This window comes from Paroedura picta, chromosome 4 (genome assembly GCF_049243985.1).
Source record: "Paroedura picta isolate Pp20150507F chromosome 4, Ppicta_v3.0, whole genome shotgun sequence".
Classification (NCBI taxonomy): domain Eukaryota; kingdom Metazoa; phylum Chordata; class Lepidosauria; order Squamata; family Gekkonidae; genus Paroedura; species Paroedura picta.
Genome location: NC_135372.1, coordinates 59,621,300 through 59,648,034, shown reverse-complemented (window position 1 = coordinate 59,648,034; position 26,735 = coordinate 59,621,300). Strand labels below are relative to the sequence as shown.

The 26,735-nt window shown below is 42.1% G+C and overlaps 1 protein-coding gene across 4 annotated transcripts in view; it reads right to left on the bottom strand.

Annotated features, from left to right (window-relative positions):
* Window positions 1–4,628: 4,628 nt before the first annotated feature.
* Window positions 4,629–26,735, bottom strand: part of TGFBR3 (transforming growth factor beta receptor 3) — a 167,339-nt gene continuing 145,232 nt past the window's right edge. For 3 of the 4 annotated variants that reach the window (XM_077333035.1, XM_077333032.1, XM_077333033.1), the window contains exons 14-17: window positions 26,329–26,449; window positions 21,665–21,703; window positions 18,834–18,941; window positions 4,629–12,577 (exon numbers count right to left, since the gene is read on the bottom strand). In XM_077333035.1, coding sequence (XP_077189150.1) covers window positions 12,459–12,577; window positions 18,834–18,941; window positions 21,665–21,703; window positions 26,329–26,449 — 387 coding nt within the window. In that variant the 3' untranslated portion in view covers window positions 4,629–12,458. Of the gene's footprint in view, window positions 12,578–13,994; window positions 14,021–18,833; window positions 18,942–21,664; window positions 21,704–26,328; window positions 26,450–26,735 lie in introns of those variants that run through there. The other variant, XM_077333036.1, reaches the window with a different exon arrangement.

The following is a 26,735-nucleotide window of genomic DNA, read 5'->3' as shown; positions in this document are numbered from 1 at the left end:
ATTGGCTCATGTGAACCGAGAGGTAACCCCATAATACGTGGTCCGAAACTGCCCACTCTGGGAAAAGCTGTATTTCAGGAAAGCTTCTTCATCCTGCTCTCTCACTGTGGAATGGCTACTCAAAACCAGGGATGCAGAATGCAGGCCAATGTGCACTGGGTCCCCACAAGACTGAGGCCCTCCTGACAAACATGCAGACCCCTTTTGTAGATACAAAATGGAATGTTAAATGGAAAGAGTTTACTATCAGAGAAAGTCAGCTGCTTCTATTTACCTCCTGGCTAGTATTTCTAATATATCAATGCTGTTTGAAACACCTGGGCCATTTGCCCATCCTGCCAATGAAATAGCTGAAAAACCAGAACCAGCCAACACTCCCTCCTCCTTCTCTGACAGCTCTGTCCCTTTGAGCATTGCTCTTCTCTTGCAGCTGCTGGGAAATGGGCCTGCTCTTCCCACTGTCAGATTCTTTCCTAGGGGAACTCTGTTACTGTGACAGTATGTTGATGTGGCAGGAGGGGAAACAACAAAAATTAAGAGTGAGGCCTTTGGGACTAGAAATCAGTTATTGATTACATTGTTCCAGAAGCTCCCCATTTATAACACAGATAATCTCATATGTGTGTAGAGGTGGCAGACCTAGGCTGACCCAAATGTGCCCCACATCTCCTAACAACCATTGAGGAAGGGCTGTAGGTAAGAGGTAGTTCAGCCTTTTTCAATCTTTTGAATGTGGAAGAGCCCCTAAAATAATGTTTCAAACTTTGAGGAGGCCTGGAAGTTATGCCAGCTGGCCACATCCACTCCCATGCACCCGTAAGTGACATCACTACCATACCCTTAACTCTCCTTTTGCCCCCTCCCCCCCACCTTTACTACCACCATGGCAGTCCTGCCTCATGTAGGCCAGAAATAAGAGTAGGAGCTAAGAAGACAGCCCAGATCCCCCCCCCCCGAATACCAAGCCATTTCAGATCTCCCACAGACCCCTGGTTGGGAATCACTGAGGTAGAGCATCTGCTGGGCATGCAGGTACAATCCTTTCTCGAGTTGAAAGGATCACTTAATAAATAATGCAAAGTCCACCTGAGTCCCTGGAGAGGTACTGCTAGTGTGAAGAGAACATACTAATCCAAGTGGACCCCTGATCTGATTCAGCAGAAGGCAACTTAATTTGCTTGCTATCCTCTGAAACAAATAAAATCTTATGCTTGTTTCAGCAATATTTTAAGTGTGTATGAAGTGACTTGATAGTTGATGAAACTGTATCATCAATGATTTATAAGGGGAAAATAGCAGTAATTTAACAAAGGCTCTCAATTCAGCCTTTACTTAAGAGCCCCTTATAAGATATAATAAATGCACAAAATAATATTTGTTCTGTGAAAGATTAAAGTACACTTTTTGTATGCCTTCACCCAACACTCTATAAGTGTGTGTGCTTCAGTTGTACTTTTCAAAAGATAGGAAATCGATCACAATGGACAAAACTGAGAAAACATATCAAAGTTTTATGCATAGCAGGCCAAAAATGTTGCTGCAGCATGAAGTCTTCCGCAAAGGCTGAAGAGACTTCCCTTATGGTTTCTAGTAAATGAGAAAGTCCATGGAAGAGTAATTTAAGCTCTGACCTTTTATGGCTAGGTGGATGATGTAATTTGATTTTGTATGTGTATGTGCAATCCAATCCATGTAAATGCACATGAGTTCAGAAGGTCTGCTCTAAAGCTAAGGCTCTGGGAATACAGAATGAAAACAAAGGCAGCACGCAGACTTCGGCCCTCATAAATCCTCCTCTACAATTACAAAATGACTTATTACACTGCTTTATCAGAACATTGGCCCAGTATGCTGCCCAGATTTAATTTGTGCTGCTATATATTTAAGTTTAGTTTAGAGCAGAAAAGGTCTGGTCTGTATTCTTCTCGCAGCTGACATTTACTAATAGCCTTTTTGTTCTCCAAAATGCCTGTTTCATTTACAAGTGCCTGGCAGGAACCAAGGCTTTAAAACTGACAATGTTCTCTTCGTGATATTTCTAAGGTTTCAATGTATAGCATTAAAACCAGCATGCAATCAACATATTGTAAATGTTAACGTTTTCTTTTTTAGGAAAAATATTTAAGTATGACACATCTTTTTCTTTAAAATGGTGCAGCAGTAAATATGAATCTTCAGGATAATGGTGAAAGATAAGACTAATTCTTTATCTTAATTCATTCTTGGAAGAGAAAAATGTTCTAATAAGGAAGCAAAAATATTCTGTCATCCTTGGGTACATTTACTACACTTCTATGGACTGTAATTCATAGATAAACAACATACAGTGCCACAGATCTATGTCTTACGAGAGTTCAACATAATGCTAACAATTAAGCACATTTCTAAATGCACTGGACTATTATTTTTTATTGCATGACAGAGTCACACACAGGAAGCATATAATAATATGAATTATGTAGCCAATTAGGTACAATGGTTATTCCAACAGATTGGGCAATTCCCCTAAATACTGGTATCTAGGTTTTCCATCCACTCATTTGCAGCTGGGGAGAAGTCTAAGGGCTCTATCACATCTTCCTGGAAAAGCATAATGCTCACATTCCTGTGACATATGGAAAAGAGTTTGGCATGCTGCATCACAATTGCATTTGGGACCTGGTGTTTTGCCCTATTTAAACAACAGGTCTGCACAACTGCCAAAGCCTGTTCATATTCTATTAAGCTGTTTTCCACATTTTACGTAGCAAGCCAAATCCTATGTGTCTCTCGCTGATGTTTTTCAAGTAATAGATCCTGGGTGGAACTGATTCCATCCATGTTTGCAACTATTCATTCCCTAGATTGAAATGTTGTGATTGCAGGATTTGTGCAGATCTTATTGTCAAGTGGGCACCTCTCTGTTTTCAATGATCTTTCTATATTTATGAAGAAGAGCAGCTTGCACTGGACTAAATGTTTTAAACACAGAGCCAAACCACATTAATAGTCAAAGGTTCCTCTGAAGTCAAAGGTGATTTTGAACACTTTATTTCCCAGTTGTAGCCAGTTGATCATTGCGTCCCTTCCACATTTGGTGGCAGGACATTTCAACTTCCAGAAGGGAAATGTGAAAGGCGAGTTGCAAAAGAACCCCTGCAACTTCCCCCTTTAAATAAAACAATCCTTTGCTGACAACGCTGTGCAGATGCATCCATATGGATTGGATACTTGCCAGATAATGCCTTGCGGCACACATGGAGATTCTGGAAAATAGCTTTCCCACTGACTTTGCATGACACAAATGGTGCGGTCCTATTTTAAAGTGCATAGAGAAACCTTTGTGGGAAGCGGTTAGCCACGGACTTGCAAAAATGGCTTCAATTTAGAAAACAATTTAACACATTTAAATCCTCTGCAAATGAAAAGGCTTTCAATCTAACATAACCACATTTTGGAAATGAATTTGACTGGTTACAATGGGTTGTATCCAGATAGTTCATTATTCTGAGTTATCTTCCAAAAGCAGCTTTCTGGTGGTGGTGGAGGCTGCGTAGATTAGAAAGCTCCTTGTGCAGGCAGAATGGAACCATGGGATGCAGCTCAATATGACATACATGCTTTCCATAAAACAACTAAGACAACAAGCTGACCCAGCATATTGACAAGGATGGCCCCGACTTACCTGGAGCTGTGTCATTGCAGGTGCAGTGGGCGGGGCCGAGAGAGCAAGTGCATGCTGGCTGCTGGAAGCCCACCAAGGGCACAGGCAGCCAGGGCACCAGGTGAGTTGGGCCAGCCCCTGTGCTGATGGAGGGGTGGGGAGGAGGAATTGGGCAGCCAACCCTTTATTTAAGGGGCTGCATACACGCCAGACTCCGGCCTTCTGGCTGGCCTGTTAGCAACACTTCCCACAATACTTCCCTGGGCCAGTTCTTATGTGTCTTTGTTACATTTGTTGTCACAGCTGCCGGTTTTGGGCATGGCCAAAGCGGCTGTTGGCAGGCAGTCTGAGCCTATGCATCAGACTGCCCGGAGCGAAAGTCTCCTTCAGACATTGATCACATGCTGAGCAAGGCCTGCCCTGGCATGCAGGGGCAGCCTGATGGCAAGCAGGACTGGGTAGCAGAGGGTGGCCCCCTAGAGGCTCACGCCTGCTGGCGACCAACAGCTGCTACCTCTCAAGGGGGTTCCCAGATGGCCAAAGCAAGGGGCGCTGCCATCTAACCAAGTGTGCACCTTGGAAGCCAGGCAGGCCTCTGGGGCAGAGGGCCTGGCAGTCCTTGAACAGGGGCCTCTTTAAAGAGGATGGATGCACGCTGAGCACTGGCGGCCCGGCGGTGGCAGCCTGGTGGCATTCGTTGCCAGAGGGCAGAAGGTGACCACTTAGAGGCTCGTGCCCCGTGGCACTCAACCGTCTAAAATGAATTCATGAAACAACAACCAAAGCAAGAAGCATCTAAACTTGATTTAGCAAAGAGAAAAGGACTATACTTCAATCTAATGTTCATTCCTAAAATGGTGACCAACAAGGGTGAGTAAAGGCATTTGTGCCTCCTTCCTCACTGCCATTCGAACATCGTTGTAATATTTAAAGCCCTCAATAACACGTTGCTGTGCTTTTCACAGACTAGAAAGCAAACACCACATTTTATTAATAATTGATATACTTTTATTAAGCACAGAGGACTCAAGATAACTTGACACTTTGTGGCTATCAAAACTGTACAACTTATCATTTATACAAAGAATACACAAAAACATACAAATGGGGTGTTCAAACTGGCCACAGGGATTTTAAGTGGGCATATTTCCCCCACTAGTTTTGGTGTGTGTGTAAAGTATTAGGAAACTAGACTCATTTATTTATTTTTCAACAAAAAGGTTAAACTATTGTTTTGGGGAACTGGCAGGTGCCAGGCAATGATTCAGTTTTGTGATGAACACCCCAGATGTGACAAACATAGCAGAGAACAACAGTTGCCTCACAGAAAGCACTCTACTCACACAGGGTGCAAACCCACCAATACCACAGCTGTGCATCCACCGTCTGCTCTAATGGGCCTTATGTGGTGACACAAGTCCTGCTAGAAGGGACAGCAGATGTGCAGGAGTGCTTCCAGGATTGCACTTACAATCAGCAGTAGGGTCTCCTTTTGAAGCATGAGGTAGATACATATCATAGAAACAATCGAGGCACACAATGACCATAAAAAGTGAACGTAACAATCTGGTTTCAAACAGCATGCAGCACTCTGCATCAACCTCCACATGACATTTTGCATGACACTTTTGACTTTTTGTGACAGTAAAATAAAAGCTGCCCAAGGCAAAAAAATATTTGACAAGGCAAAGGCTAGTGCTTAGATAATAAATGGATATTACAAGCAAAGTACGTGTCTTAGAGTGAGAAGTAATTTCTATTGAAACCTTAATCAAGCAATTCCCCACTTTGGCAGCTCCACAGATGTGAGGGCAACCACCTCAGTGTTAGCAAACGTTGTAAATGTCTAGTGGATGATAAGGGGAGCAAAGAAGGACTTTGAGAGGCTGGCTGCTACATGCACCGAGACAGCAAACAGCATTTATTACACGATGAACTGCAAAACAGGCTGAAAGGCAGCAGGATCTTTAGATGGAACTGAGGTGAAAGGAGAACTACAGGAGGGCAGGAAAGTTGCAGAGAGGACAAATGAATTCTTTATGTTACTTTCCACTCTGGCAGATGCTGGCGTGATATACATACCTTAGCCACTGTTTTTGGGGAGTGAATCTGAAGTACACTGGTAAAAAATTATGAGATTTTAGAACTAAGAGAGAAATTGCAGATTAACAAACCATTGGGCTACGTGACAGTCACTTGACAGTCCTTTAAGGACTCAGATGTGAAACTGCTGATTGGTAAATAAACACATCCAGCTTCATCAACCCTCCAGAGGACTGGAAGACAGTCAGCATAACACAGTTTTGCAAAAAGGAAACCAGGGTGGGGTGGGGTAATCCAGGAAATGACAGATCTGTCATCCTAATGAGTGTCCAAGGTAGACTTGTTAAAACTGTTATTAAAGATGGGCTTGTTAAATAGAAGAAGCTCAAGCGATATCGAGACAGAATCTGCACAGCTGCTGCAAAAGGCAGTTATGCCTCACCAATCTTTAGAATTCACTGAACACGTCAACAAGCATCAAAGGATCCAATAGACATTCTATACTTCCAAAAAGCTTTTAGCAGTCCTCCTGAAATGCCAAACTAGAAGCAGAAGAAATTTTCATTTGGACACACAAACACTGCTCACTCACAGACTCTGGTATAAAATTTCCACGGTATTATACTTTGTTAGTCAGGCAAGATAAGGTTCTCAAGAAATGCTATACACCATCACGTGATATAATAAGTACACAACACCAAATAATTTGCCTTTTAAAAAACCCTTGCAGTAAATAATACGACAGCAAAATATAGAGCTTACACTTGTAGCAGAAATACAGCTTTCTGTGGCTATGAGGAAAGGCATTGTTCAGCTTTGTGGTGAAGCTATCTGCAAGGACATTCACTTTCTTTCTACATGGCTGGGTCATGGAGTAGATACTCGGTTCCTGAATGCTGCAATCCTCAAGGCTTTTATAGATCTATTAAAATCAACATTTTACTCAGGCTTAAATGCCTTGAGGTTTATAGTCTCATCATCTTGCTCCCATTGTGGACATGGAAGCTTTGATGTAAACGTGGAAGTGTCTTGCCTAGAATTTTCCCATTCATTTCCAGTGATGGAATCCAATCCACATGTCAAATGCACATGAGGCTTTGGACCCAGCCTAGTTAATGGGGCATCATGTGCATGTGTGTGCAAGAAATTCTTCTGTACATGTACAGCTCTATTATCAAGGGATATGACTTTGGGGTGTGTGTGGTTTGAGTCACAAAGAAGAATAAATACACAAACCTTTTGAACATACAGAATAATGTGATTTTGGGGGCCATGATTTGCATCAGGCATTTGCTCTACTATTTAGATAACCTATAGGAGCTGTCCATTAACTCAGGCTGTTAATAAAATAAATATAATATAGTTGGCATATAATAAAGTGAGCATTCTGAAGTATTTTAATGCAAGTGCATCAAGGTGAATCAATTAATTAAAATTTAATGTTTAATATAAACCTAGAAAATGTCACTTGTATATTCCTAAGTATCACTTTTGGGGGTCTGTGAGACTTTAAATATAAATCTAGGTTTTAGAGAAAATTACTGATAGAAATACTGAGAATGTAGCTTCTCTTTTTCTCTCAAAATATACATTTAATTATTTTGCATACATTTTTAATCTTTCTGTTCCAAAACCAAGTTTTAATACTTCCTATGAGACCTCTACTTTTTAAAAAAATCTGAGTGTAAAGGGAAGAGAAAGAATGTACAAAACGGTAGAATTCACAGTAATTGAAATTAAACATCTTATATAAAGCACTTATATTTAAATATATCTCTATATTTCTTTATGCCCACATTTAATGTAGTAAAATATAGCTATGATTGATTTAAAGACTCTAGTCTTCTTTGAAGACATTTTTAAAAAGGTTTTCATACACAGAATATGATTACAAAATACATTCAGCTGAAGGTTAGGCAAAGCACATTGCTTTTACATATACAAATGGCAAATCGGTTCTCAGCACTTAATAGACCAGTCCTGCAAACACTTAAGAAGGGCAATAATATACCCTGATAATCCCAGTTACATTTTGATACAGTCCAAATCAGTCAGGATTCTCAGATCTGCTGGTTGGTGCACCGGCAAATGCAAAGAGATCTGAGCATTTTCCTCCTTGCAAGGACAAATTCTATGCAGAGGACTCAAAGTGTGTGTGGGTGTGCATGTGTGTGTGTGTGTGGGGAGACAGAATGAAAATCAGTAAGGGAAAATACATTTCTTTGATGACTTTTGAACCAGCCTGTACAGCTGTGCCTTTAACAGTGATTTGCTTTGTGGCAGTGAACAAGGGGAAATGTTTAGCTAAATGATATGACCAATGAAGCAACACGGCCGCTCTGTCCTATTTTGGAAATGCCTGGATTTAGGTGAATGAGAGAGAGAGAGAGAGAGAGAGAGAGAGAGAGAGAGAGAGAGAGAGAGAGAAAGAGAGAGAGAGAGAGAGATCCTTCAATTGGAGGAAAATGTCCAAATTTAGGAAGTTCCCTACAAACTTAGGGAGTTCCCCTCCACTAGGTCACATTACTTAATTAGGCTTCCATTGCCTCTTTACAAAGTGCATCATCTGTCATTCATCGCCAGTATTGTTAACAGAATGACTGGCACATATTTTCTCTGCTCACAGCCCTTTAAGGGGACTGTCTGATGTTAGAGAGACATTTGGATAACCACCAGGATTCTTTATCTTTACAGCTGGAGGCTGCCATCCAATCTGATACCAGCTCCACAACTACTGTCTGTTCACATCTCTCTGGCACTCTTCACAGGATGCAGAGGAGGGCTTAAGAAGAGGAGACTGAGACTTGATACTTTCTTTTCTCTTAACTCGCCCCCCATCTCCCAAGCATCTAACCTGAAGGAAGAAAATTCAGCAGAACTCAAAATGTGGACACTGTTTTGCGATATTTGGATCAAGTCAGGTAGCTGTGTTAGTCTGTCTGTAGGAGAAAGAAAAAACAAGAGTCCAGTAGCCTTAAAGATTAAGAAAATTTGCAGCAGGGGTTGAACTTCCACGACTCACTGCTCACTTCTTCAATGACTCACGAAGGCTCAAAGCCTGACACTAATCTTGTTAGTCTTTAAGGTGCTACTGGACTCTCTTGCTCCTGATATTGTTCTAATAAAAGGTATATTGTACTAATAACAGGCTTTTGTTTTGGATTTTGCTCACTGTGGCAAAACAAGCCACTGTTAAAAGTGTATGAGCACACAGGGCTGGGTTAACAAACGTGGCTGGATCCATCTGCAGCCTTGTTACAAAACCCGTGGAAAGACCTTTGAGACTGGCTTTAGATTGTACTAATGCCCTGCTTCTCCTTGAACAAAAGGTGATGGTGCAGTGCATTCACTTTCCTCTGCCTCCCCCTCTGCTACCCCAGGATTCTTTGCACGGTTAGAGCTGCACTAGTCAGTCTAAAGAATTGGGCCCAAAGTAGAAGTGTTTACAGGACTACATTCAAGCACCTAATGAAAGGCACAACTGTGTTCTCTTGCCCAAACCACATATTATCTGACAGATCTTAAACTCATTCTGAAGTCTATCTGCTGACATTAATATACATGCAGGGAGTTGGACTGATGTTACTCAGCTTGACTGGGCACATGGACCGAATCGGGAGTAGAATCTGAATGTAAACCGAAGTTTAAAACTTATTCTGCTATAGCGGGGGGAGGGGGGGAACAGTTGCCGCTGAAGGTAATAAAAACTGAGATTTTGCTAGCCTGTAAAGGGAAAGCTTTGCTCATTAGGCTTTCAGCAAGGCAGAATCAGAAAACGGTGTTTAGGTCTTCAAAGTGACACCATAGTAATCCTGCTGCTTCAAAGAGAACCCCCCTGTTTTCATTTGGGACATATGGCAAGGCTTGGAGAAGGCAAGGGTACTAATGATTATTCTGAAAATTAGCACCGGATTGCCATTTTGAATTCCAAATGATACTTTGGGATATATCCAATCGCAGTGCTGAGATGACTAACTAGCAGTGTGAGGCAAAACACAGGGTCTTTTAAGCAGTCCTTCATTCTAATAAATGATGAGTCACACAAAAACAATCTGCTGGATAGCTTTCTCCTGCGGAGCATTAAAAACAAGATTTTCATAAAATTTTGAGACGATTCTGGAAGTGCAGAGAATGCAGCCATGACCTATGCACTTTTAATAACAAAAAGCTAGCTGTTGCTAATGTCGCACATTCATATGGAATGGAATTCAAATTAAATTATTAAAATCATCTGCCAAATAAAAAATATGGGGATATCTGTGTCTTATGTTATGGGTCAGCCTCAAAATGTGAACCCATCTGGATGCAGGAAATGCTCATATTTCACAAGCGATCCTTGCTTGATGTATTGACTAAAAAGAACGTGTTTCCAAATTACTATGATTCAATTCAACATACGCCCCCCAATTGACAGTGCTCAAAATACATGGTCAAAACCCCAGATCTGTCTCTGCAGCTATTTTCTTTCCTGAATCTTCTGGGATTTTTCGCCATTTCTACATCTGTTGAGTATATTCAGATGTACCAAAGGCTCAGGTCTACAGAACTACAAATATATATATAATGATGATGATGATGATCATGCACACATGTTATAGTACTGCACAGCATTACCTCAGCTTAGAGTTCTACACATGTGCCTGATACTCAGGGGTGGGTTACAGGGTTGGGAAGAGGGGTTTTGTTTACTGAAGGCCTGATGAATGATACTCTGAGAATTCCATATGAAGAGATTACAGCATTTTAAACAATGTTTCTTAGCAGGTGTGTGGGGACCAGATTCTGATCAGGAACATTGTATGAGGGGAAGATTTTTTTTAAGCTTCCTGCTATGCCTTTTCCACAAACTAAAATTGGTTGGGAGGACACTACTGGCCATGTTGGGAAAGCTTACTGATACTGGGACAAACAGGATTCCCAGTGGGGCATATTGCATCCAAGATTGTTTTTGATTGGGAGCATAGTGCAGGGGAAAGACTTACCCCCCCCCCCCTAGACTCCTGGCCTAAATCAGTGGCCCATATGCCTGGCAAGAGCCTTGAAAAAGGGGGGGAGGAACACAACTCAGAAGCTCCTGATGTAGAACTCCCAGAAGATCATCTAGTAGGCCTTTTAGAGCCAGAACTGCACCCATACATAAAAGGGGCCTCTGGTGCCACATATGTCAATTGTGAAACTACCAGTATCAGGTAATGCACACTGTAGTGTAAAGGCTTAGAAGGCGAACAAATCATTATGTTCTTGAACAAGGACAATAGTGCAGTGTTGGCTCACATTAACAAAACATTTGGGAGCTTCACTAGGATAATATATACTTTTATGGATCCAAAGAAGCTTGCATCAAGGAATGTCTAGATATATTAATGGGCACATGCATGTGTCACTTGAAACATCTAATCAAACCATTTAAAATCCACAGTTTTGTACAGGAATGTTTCCCCCCTCCCCCCAATTCTTCTTACTGCCAGAGTGTGAAATTTAGGAAAAGCAAACATCCAAAGCTGCAGGTGACAAGACAGCAGGCAAAAAGCTATGCGCCAAGTCAAGATGAACAACAATACCACTAATAAACAGAAGCTTCTGTGAAATGACAGCATGGAGCTGAGGAACAATCAGTGATCTTAAAAGCAAGTTGCTCTGTCCATCAAATGTTCCTGTTCTGATGAGATGGAATCTCTTTATTTAAGAGAGGGGGGGGGGAAATCTTTTACGCAGCTTATGAGGTTGAAATCCCTTTACAGACACCTTGTGTCACCTTGATAACATTGTGATTAGGAGTGTGCAACAAATAACCACCCCCCCTGGTATTTTTCAGGTTTTGGTATACTGAATCTGAAAAATATTGGTATCTCCCAATATTTTCAAATCCCAATACTTATGTGCTATTCAGATTTGATAAATATTCAGGAATGTTGATATTTTTGGTTCGATTATAGCCTATGGGGATCATTATAGTAATTTTCCCCGTAGGCTAAAATAGAGAATCGATCAGGGAGGGGATAACTGGAACTCTGGAACGGTCTATTCTTCTTTTTAGATTCTCCTAAAACATACTGAAGTTTGAAAAAGATTAGAGCAGGGGTCCAATTCTTAGGGACCCCGAAGAAAGTGCCCCCATCATCCATTGTTTCCAGTGGAGAGGGAAGCATTTAAACTTTAATAGGAATGGCGATCCTTTAAAATTTAAATGTTAATCGCAAGCCCCAGCAGTGCAAGTGAACCAAGACATTTAAAAGCTTGTAGTCCTTTTAAATGCCACCTCCAACATGAGAACCCTTTAAATGCGCTTTAACAGCCACAATCTGGTGGTCCCACAAAATCCTGAATATTTGGGGGATTTTTCAGCTTAGACATTTTGGATAGCAAAAAGATATCCATTTGAATTAATAACCCCAAAATACCAATAAGGTATTTTTACAGGGTTTTTTTCCAGCTTGGATTAGCCGAATGCACACCCCTAGCTTGTGATTCTGCAGAAACAAAGCAGCACATCTGGAAACAAATAACTGGCTTATGTTTCACATTGAGAGCCAGTGGACCCTCTTACATGATCCACGGCTGCACATAAATAGTAGCTTTGTCATGTGTGAGCCTAACTTGCTGCAAGAGGTTCAAGGACTGTGTTTATCCAGGAAAAGAAGGAAAAAACCCTCAAAGGAAATTCCTGCCTAAGAATCAAAACCAGCCCTTCCAAAGCAAGTGGCCTCAAATGGCTCCATTTGAACCTCTGTTCTCCTGTGTTGCTCTTTGGACTTGCATCCCACCACCTGTGTTAGGCTGTGCTGCTGCTGGAACAGGGGGTGCTTTGTGTGCTGCCAATACTGTGGGCTGCACTGCTGTTTTCGGAGGCTGGTGGAGATGTAGGTACCTGCTGTCTTCCTGCTGGTTCTCCTGGGAAAGAGGAGGAAGAAATAAAGAAGAATTTTTACTTGCAACATCTCTTACTGTTCCCATCATCTTCTTTTCACCATATGTGGTCCCAGGGACAGCATTTGCATGGAATCCCACATTTTGCTTTGCTAGCTGCTCAGTATGGCTGCTGGCTGCAATCTCAGCTAAGGACAAGGAGTGTTGTTTACAGCTGTTTTTCAAGAGACTGAAATCACACTGCTCTGATGGGAGGCAAACAGTTTGCACAGTTTTGTGTTTTGTAGCAGGTAGCTGCCAAGGATGAAGCATATGCAGTAGGCTGCGTATCCAAGGGAGGCATCATTGAAGCTGGAGATGAATGAATTAGGATTTTATTCAAACATTTGGACATACATTTATCTATTTATTTTACTGCATTTGTATACCGCCCTCCCCTATGGCTCAGGGAGGTTCACAAAGAACGTAAACAGGGACAATACATCAAACTCGGTGATTAAAATGAATGAAGGTAACAGTAATAATAATAACAATAATAGCAATAAACAGAAGATAACATTCTAATAGGGTAAACAATCTAACAGGCCCGTGGTTGGTCATATCCGTCGTATGGGTTCATGAGAGGGAGGTTCGGGGGTCTAGTAAATGCTGTTTAGTTTCGGTCAACCTCAACCAAATGCCTGGTGGAGGAGCTCACTTTCGTAGGCCCTGCAGAACTGTTTTAGTTCTGTTAAGGCCCTGATCTCCTCTGGAAGCTTGTTCAACCAGGTGGAGGCCAGGACAGAGAAGGCCCTGGCACTGGTTGAGGTCAAGCAGATTTCCTTGGGGCCAGGGATCACTAGCCAGTTGGAGGTGGTGGAGTGGAGAGCAATTTGAGGGGTGCAGGCAGAGAGGCAGTCACTAAGGTACACTGGGCCCAGACTGCATATGGCCTTGAAGGTAATTACCAAAACCTACCAGAATTCGACTGGTAGCCAACACAGTGGCCTCCCTTTCTTGCCACATAACATATACCCTTTGAGGTAGGTGGGGCTGAGAGAACTCGGAAAGAACTGTGACTAATCCAAGGTCACCCACCTGGCTTCATGTGGAGGATTGGGGAATGAAAGCCAGTTCTCCAGATTACAGACTGTTGTTCTTAACCACTACACAACAGGTGATGCATCCTGAAGTCTTATACTCCAGCTAAGTAGATAAAAGTCAGAATAAGTTCTCTGTTTGGGGTAAGAGTTATGTGGAAGAAACCCTGAAATGCATCAGTGGAAGCCATGGTATACATGGCAGTCTTTACATATTGACTCACACAAGTCATAAAGAACTGATAGCACAAGGGTCTCTGGGGGCAGAACAGAATGCAGAGTAATTAGAGCAGAGCATTGAGAAGGGAGGGGAAGGGGCAGAAATGTGTCAGTTCACCTGGAGCATGTTGGTGAGCCAGAAGTTGCCTATGGATCATCTATTTAGCAACTAGAAACAGATTTTACAAGGAACACAAATTACTACAAAACATTTCAATATTGTTAAGTGGAGATACGTATATTATCTTTAAAACTGTAACTTGTATTATTCTTTATAGTTGCTTTAAGATATTCACATTTTCTATAGAACAGATCAGAATCTGACACAATGACTTTTCGGCATAATGTGTTGTAATATATGACAGAGTAGAAATAACATGAAACAGAACTAAATGGTTTTGAGGCACTATTAAAGAAAAAGGCCTCACAGCAATTGCGTCACTCACGTTATCTGGTTGTTTCTTTCATCCCAAAGACATTTTTACACAAATCTCCTTTCCCGTCCTTCCAAAACCATCGTTATGAAGTGGATATAGGCAGCCCTCCCCACACTGGGAACCTTCGCGGGCATGTGTGTGTGTGTGTGGGGGGGGGGGAGGGCCATGCTTATGCAGAAATTGCAGTTGCACTTCCATCCCCCAAACGGGGCCTCTCAAACCTTCTTCCAGAAAAGCAGATCTGCAAAATGTAGAACTGGCCCATATTCCCTGCTGCTGGGTCCTATTACAGCCATGCTGTCACCCATTTTATAAACCAGGCTTTTACTCAGAGACGCACAGCAACGTCAGCATATCAAGTATGATCTGTATACATTTTGATCTAACTTTGTGTAGATGAATACCTTTTTGTCTTTAGGGAAAACAGCACACACAGCTGTTACAGTGTTGAAGCCAAAAATGCACTGTCTTGGGTGTTTGTTTTTTTCCCTTCTCCCCCTCTTCTCTTTCTGGACAACTTTCCACCGTTTCATTTTTTCCTTTCAAGTACAGGGTTATGCCCCTTTGTCTCAGTGGCACAGATCTTTGCCAGAGTTTAATTTTTTTCTCCTGCACCCGCCTCCAAGAACAACAAAAACCACAAACGTTGGCTTCTTTCTGTTTGAGTGGAACAAGCAGCATTTGCTCCGACCCCAACAGCACTCGCTCAGCTTCCATTAGAGGCACTTCAGGGGGAAGGGGGGGAATATAGATGGGTGAGCACATTGCCCATCAGATGCTGGGAACCAGCATGGAACTGTACCTGTGGGGAAGCTGGGCCACAGCACTCATGGCCCGTCCTTGGCTCCAGTTGGCTTTGGCTCTCTTTCCTGCAGCCCTTGCCTCCCATCGCGGCCCACACTTGCCATTCAGAGCCTGACACTGGAAAATGTGCAAATGGGAGAGATCTGGGCTGATTCTGCACTTACTTTGTTTTTTTTCCAGTGTGGATCCTGCTGAATTCAGATTGATTTGCCCAAAATCAAAGTGAAAATCAAACTCAGTGTAGATGGCAGGGATTCATTTGAACTGGGAGTGGGTAAAAAGCCCTGTGCAGACTACACCCTGATTTATCTCCCTGGCCACTGAAGTCACAGTGATTCTAAGACTGAGAGCCCCATTTCCTTGCTGCTACTCCTAGGAGAATGAGGCTCCCTATCATGGCTAAATTTACAATTGTGTTGTTAGAAACCCTCAAAGCTTCATGATATCATCTCTTGCCAATGTTGCTGAAGCTTCTCAGGAGGAGAGAGCTGCTTGTTATGACTCTTCTGGGAGGGGACCGATGGGCAGCAAATGGTCCTGGAAAGGAGCCCCACCCAAAGCCCAGCTTGGCTCTTCCCCTAGGGCCTAGCACTCCCCAAAAGACAGGGAGCACTTCCCTGATCATCCCTGAGCCTGTTCAAACTAGACTGCATGATAAGGTGAGGCACGGTGGGCCGGTCCCTCACTGCAACAAGGCCAATCCAGGTGGGCACATCCCAATCCACACTGCAGGAAGGACAGTCCAGACAGGTGCATCACATTCCTTGCTGCTGCAAGCCCTAACTCCAGCTTTTTCCTGCCCCTCTTTGGGCTGAGGTGGCCTTGTTGATGGTCCCTGTGTTAGGGGAGGGATCCAGGCCATCGGCCCACTGGGACTCGTCCCTTAGCCTTAATTGTCCAATCCGTCCTGTTTTCCTTTCCCCCTTGTAACGCCATCCTGTAGTGATCCTCTTACTCCAGCACAGGAATCATCACAATCCCTGTATGGATTGTTTGTTGTGCCTCCTTCCATCTGGGATCACCCTTGGTTATACCTTGGAATGCTTCACATACACTGCATAACAGACATGATTTGGATACATTTTGCTCTACCTCTGGATAATTAAATGCCATTTTGTCTTCAGAGAAAACGGCATCCTTTGGGTGTCCGTTATATAATGATGGGGACTTCTAGCCTTTTCTGTTCCTCAGGTCTATGGTATGTAACAGATCTTGTTCACTTCAGCACCAACTGTATTGATGAGGAGCTGAACCTGAACCTCGAAGAGCAGGTGTAGTCAAACTGCGGCCCTCCAGATGTCCATGGACCACAATTCCCATGGGCCCCTACCAGCATTTGCTGGCAGGGGCTCATGGGGATTGTAGTCCATCTGGAGGGCCACAGTTTGACTACCCATGTCAAAGAGGGTAACTTGCCCCAGGAAAACCAACAAACAATTTGAATCTGCCCTCTATCACATGCGTAGCTCATCTGTTCTCCACATACTTATAAACACATGAAGCTACATTAAGCTGCATCAGTCTTAACTATTCAGATAGGCAGCAGTTCCCCAGACTCTTACCTACAGGTCATTCCCATCACCTATTATCTGTTCCTTTAAACTGGACATAACTGTGTGGGTTTTAAAGATGGGAATTTCAACATCCCAAGCAGATGCTCTGTCACCAAGGGTAACCTTAACCAGTTGGCAGCAGAGGGAGCTACCCCAGGGTCCATGCTGGGTGGGAGATTGCCAAAAACCCCAGCCCCTGATGGGGGAGGATAGCTGGATTTTGGTGGCACCACATGAGGCGAGGGCTACCTCTTGCTTGGACCCTGCGGGCAATTGCTTTGTTTATTGTATTTATAGCCTGCCACTCCCCAGCAAGTTGGCTCATGGTGGGTAGTTGTGGCAGGGGGCTGGTCAAGGGCCAAGGATGGTGGCAGTGATTCTGGGTTCTCACCCTGGATTTCCCCCCAGGGCTCCCAAATGACTAAGGCTGCCCCACCTATCACTCACCCACAACCCCTCCCTTAAATGGGTCTCCCCTCTTCTCTTTTCAAACAACCCTGTGAGATAGTTGAGGGTGAGAGACTGGCTGACAAACTGCAGCATCTGAAGAATCTCCACAGTTCCAGCCTGGCATTGTGACCGTCACACCACAGGGGCTCCCACCAGTGGCCGCCCAGCTCAACACTCTTCCTGTTGCTCAGACTAGAACGGCAGTTTAACAAAATGGCTACGTCCCATCCATAGGCTATAAACAAGCGTTAACCCATCTGAGTGCAACAACATGTACTTTATTATTCACACTTAGGAAAACTGCCAGTGCCGCTCCCTGTCCAGGAAGTCTGACTGTTTGCTTTGCTGTCCCCATTTGCCAAATATAATCTGTTGCTTTGTCAGTGTATTTCAATCAGCTCCCATTAAATAAAGTCCTCTAAACTTCCAGTGTTGGTTTTTGGGGGAAGGTAGGGAGGATTCACCGTGTTAATTGAAAACATGGCTCAGAGACAGGAACAAAATCATCAGAGGACATGTGTGTGTGCATGCTATGTGTGGCTTTTTAACGGCTTGTGTTGAGTTTGGGATTAATAACTTATAAAGGTGATCCTTGCTACTTAGCATGCAAGACTGATCCCCCCTCCCAAAAGATATTTTCCTTTGCTTAGTTCCTGAGTAGTATGAGTAAAACTCTGACTTATTTATTTGTTTCTTTATTCCTTTCTTAGATTTCTAGGCTGCCTCTCTTCAAAAAGGTCTCACGCCAGCTTACAACAAAGAAAAATAATCTTATACAATGAAACATTTAAAATCTTAAAAGGAGACTAATAAAATACTGTTTCAATCGCTCTGTCAGTTTAAACATCTCTCCAGGCCTGATGTTAAAGCGGTTCGAAATACAAAACAGTTGCATGAGAGGGGAATGGCTCAGGCAGAAGCCTGGCAGGGGGTTAAGCAGGGGTCAGGCATGAACACCTCCTCAGGTACAATGTGAAAGTGTGCCTGCACATGAAAGCTCGTGCCCTGAATGAAACTTTGTTGGTCCTAAAGGTGCCACTGGACTCTAAATTTGTTCTGCTGCTTCAAACCAGAACGGCTACCCACTTGAATCTGTCTGTAAAAGATTTACCTGTTGCTTTATGAACTGCAGATTTTAAGGCGGCTGTCCCCAGTCTTTTCCAACTTTTATTGCATCTTGAGACCAAACTAGAGTGGATTTGGGAAACACATGCAGTGGCTCACAACAGTTGGGCAGTTTTTTTAAAAAATGAAGCTTATATGTGAAGCAAAAGAGATGCATAAGGACATCAACAACTTATGTTCGTATCTGACCTCAGTATGCGTCATGTCTGAATGCAGCCTTGGAACTTCAGAGAATGTTTAATGCCAGAACATGAATTTACCAACTTTGTTTCTCTGTATTTATGTTAATGACAATCCTACTTACCAACTGAAACTAGTTCCAATCTTTATTTCAGAAATAAAATAAACATGTATTTTTGGGCCTCTTATAGTCATGAATTTGCTCTAAGTGCATTGGGAGGGCAAAGTATAACTTATTTAAATACTATAGTTTTGATCCTACATAAACCTTTTTGGGAATCAGTGTCTACTACTGTTAAAGAAAATTGCTTCTACACATTTGTACCCTAGGTTACAATAACAGGTTATGGTAATCTGTGGGTGGGTTTTGGTTTCTTCAGATACCAGGAGTATGCAAGGACTATGTCATATAGCAAAAATCAAGCGCACTCACCTGTGTGGGAATAGATGAACCATAATGCTCCCGTTAGCAATGCGCCAATCACAAAGGCTGCAAAGGCAATGCCCACAACCGTCAGAGTATCCAGGCCATAGAAGACAGCTATGAAATAGAGAAAAATTGTAATAAAAAGTCAGAATTGTCATTTCAGAATGTTGTTACTTCTTTTGTAAACAACTGGAAGCCCATCGAGGCCTTGGGCGGCTGGATTTTGGAGAGGTAAGGGACCTCAGCAAAGTTTAATGCCATACAGTCCACCTTCTAAAGCAGCCATTTTCTCCAGGGGAACTGATCTCTTTGCCTGCTGGAATTCCTGGAGATCTCCAGTCTATATCTGGCAGCTGGCAACCCTACTGAGAAGCAGAAGACTTTGTCTGTCATGCTGAACCAGCTGCTAATACAGCCCACTATAGCTGCAGATAACAGGCCTGTTATCAACATTTTTGACCACAATGTTAATCATAGTGCTTAGCACCCATGTATATATTCTGGCAGTGTGACTGTGGTAGGTATTCCTCAGAAACAAAGCAACATTGCAAAATACAATCTAAAACAGTAGTCCTTGGTGGCTCAGAGAGAGCTGCATTAACAATTGTCATCAACAATTTACTTCCAGATTTACTTCACAGAATCATAAAATCACAGAGTTGGAAGGGGCCTCCAGGGTCATCTAGTCCAACTCCCTGTCATGAGGCTCATAGTCATTCCTCTGGAGGCAGCTGTTTCAAGGCAGCAACCACCTGCCAACCATGTGTCCCACCGGGAAAGGGCCTTGCCCACCTTCTTGACACTGAGCGGGGATCACATTAGGCAATAGCCACAGATAGCCTGTCAAAGAGCCACATGCAATTCCCAGGCCACTGAGTATCACTGGTCTAAAAACTGCTCATAACGGCAACCAGCTCACGTTTTAGGCCTGCCAGGTTTCCTGTTAGTTGTTGCTTGTTTTATTTTACTTTACTCTTTTCAAAGGTTATCCATGTTTTTGTCTTATTTTAGTAGGCTCATTTTTTAATTCACACGATCCTCAAAATATAGGCCTTCAGGATAGGATTCAAATAAATTAAATAAGTGCCCTGCAACTTCGCTTCAGCTGCTTTTCCATTTCTAGTTAGTTAGGTGGGGAATGGAAAGGCTGTTAAACTGGGAGATGATGCCACTTTGAAAGTCAGCAGATGCAGATATAGAAACTATTTATTTTATTTATCGTATGCCATGTGTCCATGGGGTTGCGATGGGTCAGACACAACTTCGCAACTAATAACAACAACAAATGGCATGTGTATGATGGAGCCAGGAGATCCTAAGATTGTCTGGCTGCCAGGCTAGAGAGATGTTCAGAGGTGGTTTGCCATTGCCTGCCCCATGTCACAGCCCTCGTAATTCCCCGGAGGTCACCCTTCTAAGGGCTAGCCAGGGCGGACCCTGCTTAGCTTCTGAGATCTGACGGGATGGGGCTTGCCTGGGCTATCCAGGCCAGGCAGAAATAGAAACAATTGTTTGTCACAGTTGGAAATGGTTTTAATAAGGAAAATTAATTCCAGACTAGCAGAAAGAAACCCGCTCTCAGTGGGGGAAGAAAGGGCAATTTGTATGACAGCACATCTGGTACTTGAAGGCATTGTTCTAAATGCTTGCAAGGAGGCTGTAGCCATTTTGATCATTTTCTTCTTTTGTATATGGATGACATCATCATGTGTTCCTAACTGCTGGTCTTTTCTTTTAAGCCTCAGTTTTATATGTAAGGCAATGGGCTCAGCCAGCAAAATATCGAGCTACATGCAGAGCAGATAAAGAAAGCATGAACTTTATAAAGCTCTTGTTTGCAACTAGTTTTTTTTGCATAGCCATTTTGAGACAGGAGTGCCTGATGTCCCTCCTCACTTCCAAAGCTGCCAGCCAGCAAATCCATTGATACTTTATATTCCTTTGCCTCCAGATTTACAAGTGGGATATAAAACTACACCTCTAAGAAGATTTGGACCAGGGGCTCCAGTGCTTTTTGTAGCCATGCAGGGTTTTGTTTGCTTCATTTGTACCCCATCCTTTCCCCAAGGAGTTCAGAGTGTCACTCTGAGGGCTTTTTTATGTTCGCTTCTGAATTGTTTTGTGCCATTTTTGCGTTGTCTTGCATTATTGTTCTGCCAGCTGTGAGTTCATCGCTATCTTATTCTTGATAGTTATGTTTCAGCTTTTTAATGATTTTACTTTGTTAGCAGTCTTGAGCAGGTCTCTGGAGTAGCAGCATATAAATCTTACACACATACACAAACATAACTGAAGTCTAACAACAATCTTTCCCTTCCTTCCAGAAAAGGCTACTCTCAGAGGGGGCAATTCAGAGTGGGGAAGCCTCAGATGAGCTTTAGCACTATCAGCTGTTTCTGCACTCCAAACTCCTCCCTCCCAAAGTATCTTTTCTTGGCTGGGGGTGGATGGGAAAAGCACTGTCTGGATTTGGTTTCATACATCTGCATGTAATGTGGAGTGAGGCTATTAGCTACAAACCATTTCCATGAGGTAACTTCACCCGAGAGAGAAGGTATGCCCAGCATACCTACAAACGCCATGGTTAAGGAACAAGTCAAACAAGTGTGCCCCCCAGCCCTCTCGTCACTGATCCACACTGGCCTTCTGCAGAAATGCAGCATTCCAGAGAAACTACTTCCATTCTTATGCACAGCTCCACTGCCACATAAGAGCACACCACCACTGAAAAAACAGGTTTAATAAAAATGGTTTCTGGATTCAAAGATTTTAGGGTGTTATTTGTTGAACATTTTCCTGCTGTACTCTTTCAGAATAAGCAGGCATGTGCAACTTACGTTGTAATCCCTCAGGAGGCTTTGAGCTGGAAGATTTATCTGTTTTTGAGAGAGAGAGAGAAAGAGAGAGAGAAAGAGAGAGAGATTAATACTACTTTGCTTCAGCAGAATTTTATATATTACATCAGCATCCTTATGCAGAGTCTGTAATATATTATTCGAAAATTGAGTCAGAAATTATTAAACCTGAGCAAGTGTGCAAACAAAAATGTTTTGGAGGGAAACCCCTTTTCTCTCTAATCACAACCTTCAGTCTGTACAAGTGTGCAAGCATATTGCACAAGTTTGCAAGATGCTGTCCCAGTTACCCCACCTAGAGGTGGAGAGAATGCAGTTGAGAAGAGTAGTCATGTACTACATGACTACTACATGGTAACCTTTTTAAAGGACTACTTAAGCAATTATGTCAAAGAACAGGGGAAAATGAAAATCTTTGAAACCCTATTGCAGGCAAAAAGGACAGGTGTTTCCTTTCCAACTAAGGTAATGGCCATTAGCCAATATGCATCTGCCACAGGTACACAGCCACCTTCCATACTACAGCAGTGATAGCATCTTGAAGGCTTTTTAGAGGGAGAACAGAGATTTTAAAAATAAAGTAAAATAAATGTGAACAAAGAGAAATTTAGGGGATTGCCAGCAATTATGACCATGCTCGAATGGTTTACCCAGTAACATACGTATGATGTGGAGGATATTTGTATGCATCACAACTAAGGGTTACAGGACAGGTGACTTGCCAGAAAAATTGTTTGTATAAACCTAAAGAGTCACCAATTCAAAGTTACTATATCATATTATCAGCTTTGCGGAAATATTTGGCTTAATTAGATTTATGTCACACAATTATTTACTATGCTCACAGTCTCTAATATCTTTCTTAACATGTTTTGCTCTTCTCCCTGGAGCAAATAAGAGAGAACACCTAAAATGCAGGAAATCTTTTAAAAGTGTATTGAGTAAAGAATGAAGCAGAAGATGAACTCGAACAGGCACAGATTTTAAAATTTTCATCTGAACTCACTGGAACCTGATTCAATACGGTTACAGGCTGAGCAAGTGGAAACTTAAAAAAAAATTCAGATGCTCAGCCATACTACCCCATCAGTATTAATGGGAGTCATGTGCATGACGCGTGGAGGAGAGAGCAGACATCCTGAACTGAACATTCTGTTCTGATTCCCTATCTGTGGAGCCGCAAAGCCTTTTTCTTTGGCTTCTTGTGAGCATCTAACAGGAATGGGTCCAACAATATGGTTTGCAACAATACACACAACAGCTGGCCTGCTTTGCTTCAAAGCAAATAATAATCGATGGCTCGAAGATATCAGATGCACCTCTTTAGTTCTTTAGCAGATTACATTCATTTGTTTTCTAACCCTTACAAATTTGCTGTTAGTTCACAATGGCTGTTAACCTCACGAAAGGGATCACCTTTTATTGTCAAGAAACTATTGACCAGGGGTAGTCAAACTGCGGCCCTCCAGATGTCCATGGACTACAATTCCCAGGAGCCCCCTGCCAGCGAATGCTAGCAGGGGGCTCCTGGGAATTGTAGTCCATGGACATCTGGAGGGCCACAGTTTGACTACCCCTGCTATTGACCAACAAAGACACACACTTTATGTGCCATTGCCCACTAAGCTGGATATGGGGGGGGGGGGAGGGGGAATGGTAAGCAATGCACCAAGTATCTATTTTTTCAGCTGTGTACCATGTTCTTGGTCATAATATTGTCTGAAACTCTAGCACCATCCCACCTCCCTACCTCACTCCAAAAGCTAGGTTTAATTTAACCTATACAGACATCAGACAGTCAGAACCAAGTCTCATTTATTTATTACGTTTTATCCTTCCCTTCCTCCAAGGAATGAAGAATGGAGTAAATGATTCTCGTTTCCCCATTTTATCCTTAAGAACAATCCTGTGAAGTACTTCTCTTGACTGGCCCAAGGTCATCCAGTGAGCTTCAAAGCCAAGTAGAGCTTTGCGCCCTGAACACTGGCTCTAGTTCTAGATACTGAAATCAGAAGTTTTGCCACAAATTGTGCTTATGCAGAGACTCAAGGAAGCATGCTGTTTTAATTGTAGTGTGTGTGGAGATCAAATATTTGTGCTTTGTCCTCAGTGGATTCATTTGTGCTGAGAAAAAAAGTTGTAAAACACTCAGCAGGCTCACACAGTTAAACAGAAACAGTTGTTCTTTAAATCTCCCCGGCAATGCACTATGGTATACCATCTACTGCATAAATGCCAAAAAAGCACACTCCACAGGATTGAGGTTAAAGGATTTCTGATCCCCGGCCTTTGAATTTGCCTGGAAAACATTCCAGAATTTCAAACAGGCTTTGCATGAAAGCGGAAGATGTTGATCTCCAAGTGAAGCCACTAAAACCCTCTAATTAAAGTGCCATGTGGACACCAAATGAGAGCAGGCAATGCCAATGGTCATTTAGAGGTTTTAAAAATAAGTTAAAATGTTCATCCCCACTGTTGTTTTCAGAGGAACTCAAGGGAAGTATATTTTTCACATACAGCTATATTGTTAACTTTCCCCCTACGTATCCCATCTAGCCTTGCTTTGAAAACATGGGTCCTACCTTAAATGTGCTTGATTTAAGAATGTTATCTGACTCGACTTTTCAGTTATCACATATTTTGTATGTTAATATTCTATATTCTCTGTGGTCAAGTCAGGTTACAAAACTAAAAGTTGGATCCAGTCAGCTTTTTCACTCTACCTTCTGTAGTATTTATTTAATTACTATACTGCCCCTACCTGCAAGTGGGCTTGCCCAACCTTGTCCAACTCACCCCCCTTTCCTCATCCCACATGGCTTTTATACAGCAGGTTTTGTTGGGAGAGGGGGATCTTGGGAACTCTTTTTGTGGTTAAAGGTCAGCTTTCCTTTTCATTTGAAGGAAGGCTGATGAGATCCAACTATAGGGTTTATTTGTTCTCTCTAGTATCTCACTGGTTTCCCCAGAAAAATACAGCCAACACAATTCATAGAATCCATCACTAGCTGATTCAATATGAACAGAAAAATTATTCACATAATAATTTGGCCAAATTAATCAGTTATGGAAAATGCTTTGCACAAAAGAGTGAATATGCCAAAGGACTGTACTTTTAACAAAAACAGTGCTGTGCTCTGCTGATGCAGGTTACTAAGAGTTGAATTTTGGTGTGGTGAACTGATCTCTAAACTAATGTGTAGCATCACAGTCATGAGGCCAAAGCCACTGGAAGTGACATGTTGCCAACATGATTGTAGATCTTGCACCATTCAAGACAGATATGAAATCTGATCAGATCTGATCACTAATACAAGGACTGGAAAGATAGGCCATAGCCTGTAAGTTCCTTGCTGCAGCAGAACTAAGAAAATACAAAGGAAATAAAAGAAGAGGAACAGATCTACCAAACCAATGTGGTGTTTTTGTGGATCCAAAACACTGTGAGCAATCTACAAGGAAGAAAGTTTCAAGAGTAAGAATTAAATTTATATTGAGAAAGATTGTGTATCATGATTATGTATTCAATTCCTGTTAAAGATACTTTGGCAGCAATTCTACTAGAAAAGTTAAACCAATAACTGTGGAATTTGTTTTCTATAACTTTCAGTACAAGATAGAATAATATGTATCCAATCCTGCCTTCTTTTTAGAAGTAATTTTAAATTTAAGACAAAGCATAATTAGATCTTATAGGAAGTAACAGACTGCAGCACAAGTTGGTCAATTATAGCCAACTCAATAGCAAAAGAAGTCGCCGGGGCGGTGGCGGGGGGAATAGTGCAAAAAGAGCACAGGGCCCAAACCTGTAGGCTGAGATGAATGCTCTAGCTTAAGTTAATTTAACTTTTCATACCATTTTAGGCCATTTAAAAATGATTATTTTTGCCTATTCCCTCCTGTGACTACAAAGAGATGGGAGAGTATAAGAATGTGACATGCCTGATGAGTAATGGGTACGTGTCGAATGAACATACCTAAAACTCATGGAGCACCCATATGACTATAGTTTTCATCACTTAAACATGCCATAAATGCGTTCCAAACAGCTTCTCTAACTGGGGTTTCCTGATACCATAAAGATGATAAACGAGTCCATACACCCACATAAAATGCAGAAAGAAAACTAATGAAATGTTGCAGAATCTCTGAACTTAATATTAATAATCTGTGGCTTTCCTCTTATTTATAAATACACATAGTTTAATATTTTCAATATGCTGGAAACTTCACTGTAATTATGAAGTCTAAATAATATTTACAGCCACATACACAGAGAGAAAAATAAATTAAGACAATAATTTACAGCCACATACACAGAAAGAAAAAGAAATTAAAACAATACTGAACTGCTGGAAGCAACTGCAGCATTATTTAATATTTACAAAACTCAAACTGTTCTATAGCATCAGAAATGCATTCCTTTCCCAGTGCATATCCAGACTACATTTTCATAAACATTTGAGAGAGATAAAAGAGCAAACAAATGCTAGTGCTCTAAGTTCACGGGGCCCTTTGGCCCAGAAACAATAACACGGCCAAAACATGTAACTATATATTTATGTACTCAGAGGCACGTTTTTGCCATGCAAGTGGCAACATGTTGTTTAATGAAATGTACTTATGTTAACATATAGGTTTGTTACCTTCTGGCTTCCCTTTAAGAGTTACCACAGCTAGGGGTTTGGTGAAGGCTTTCTTATTGGGCATCATGGCTAGGATCATATCAGCACTGAGAAAGGTGCAGGCTTCATCATGAGGTATGCACTGCAGGGTAGAGACAACATGTGGTTTGTGAAAACGGGGACCCACTTCCAATATTTACACTATCAGAGTAGATGCACAGCTGCCTCATTATGAGTAGCACTCAGTCATGTTTACAGATTAGAAAGCACAGTATTGTTTAAAAAAAACCCAAAAAAACACAACACCCAATTTGTTTGAGTAATATTCTAAGGAAGCTTCCCCAACTGCATTTCAAGAAATAAATATTGCCTCAGTACTAAAATCACTTCACATTTTCTCACAAGCTTCGTGATATTCATCAAGCATC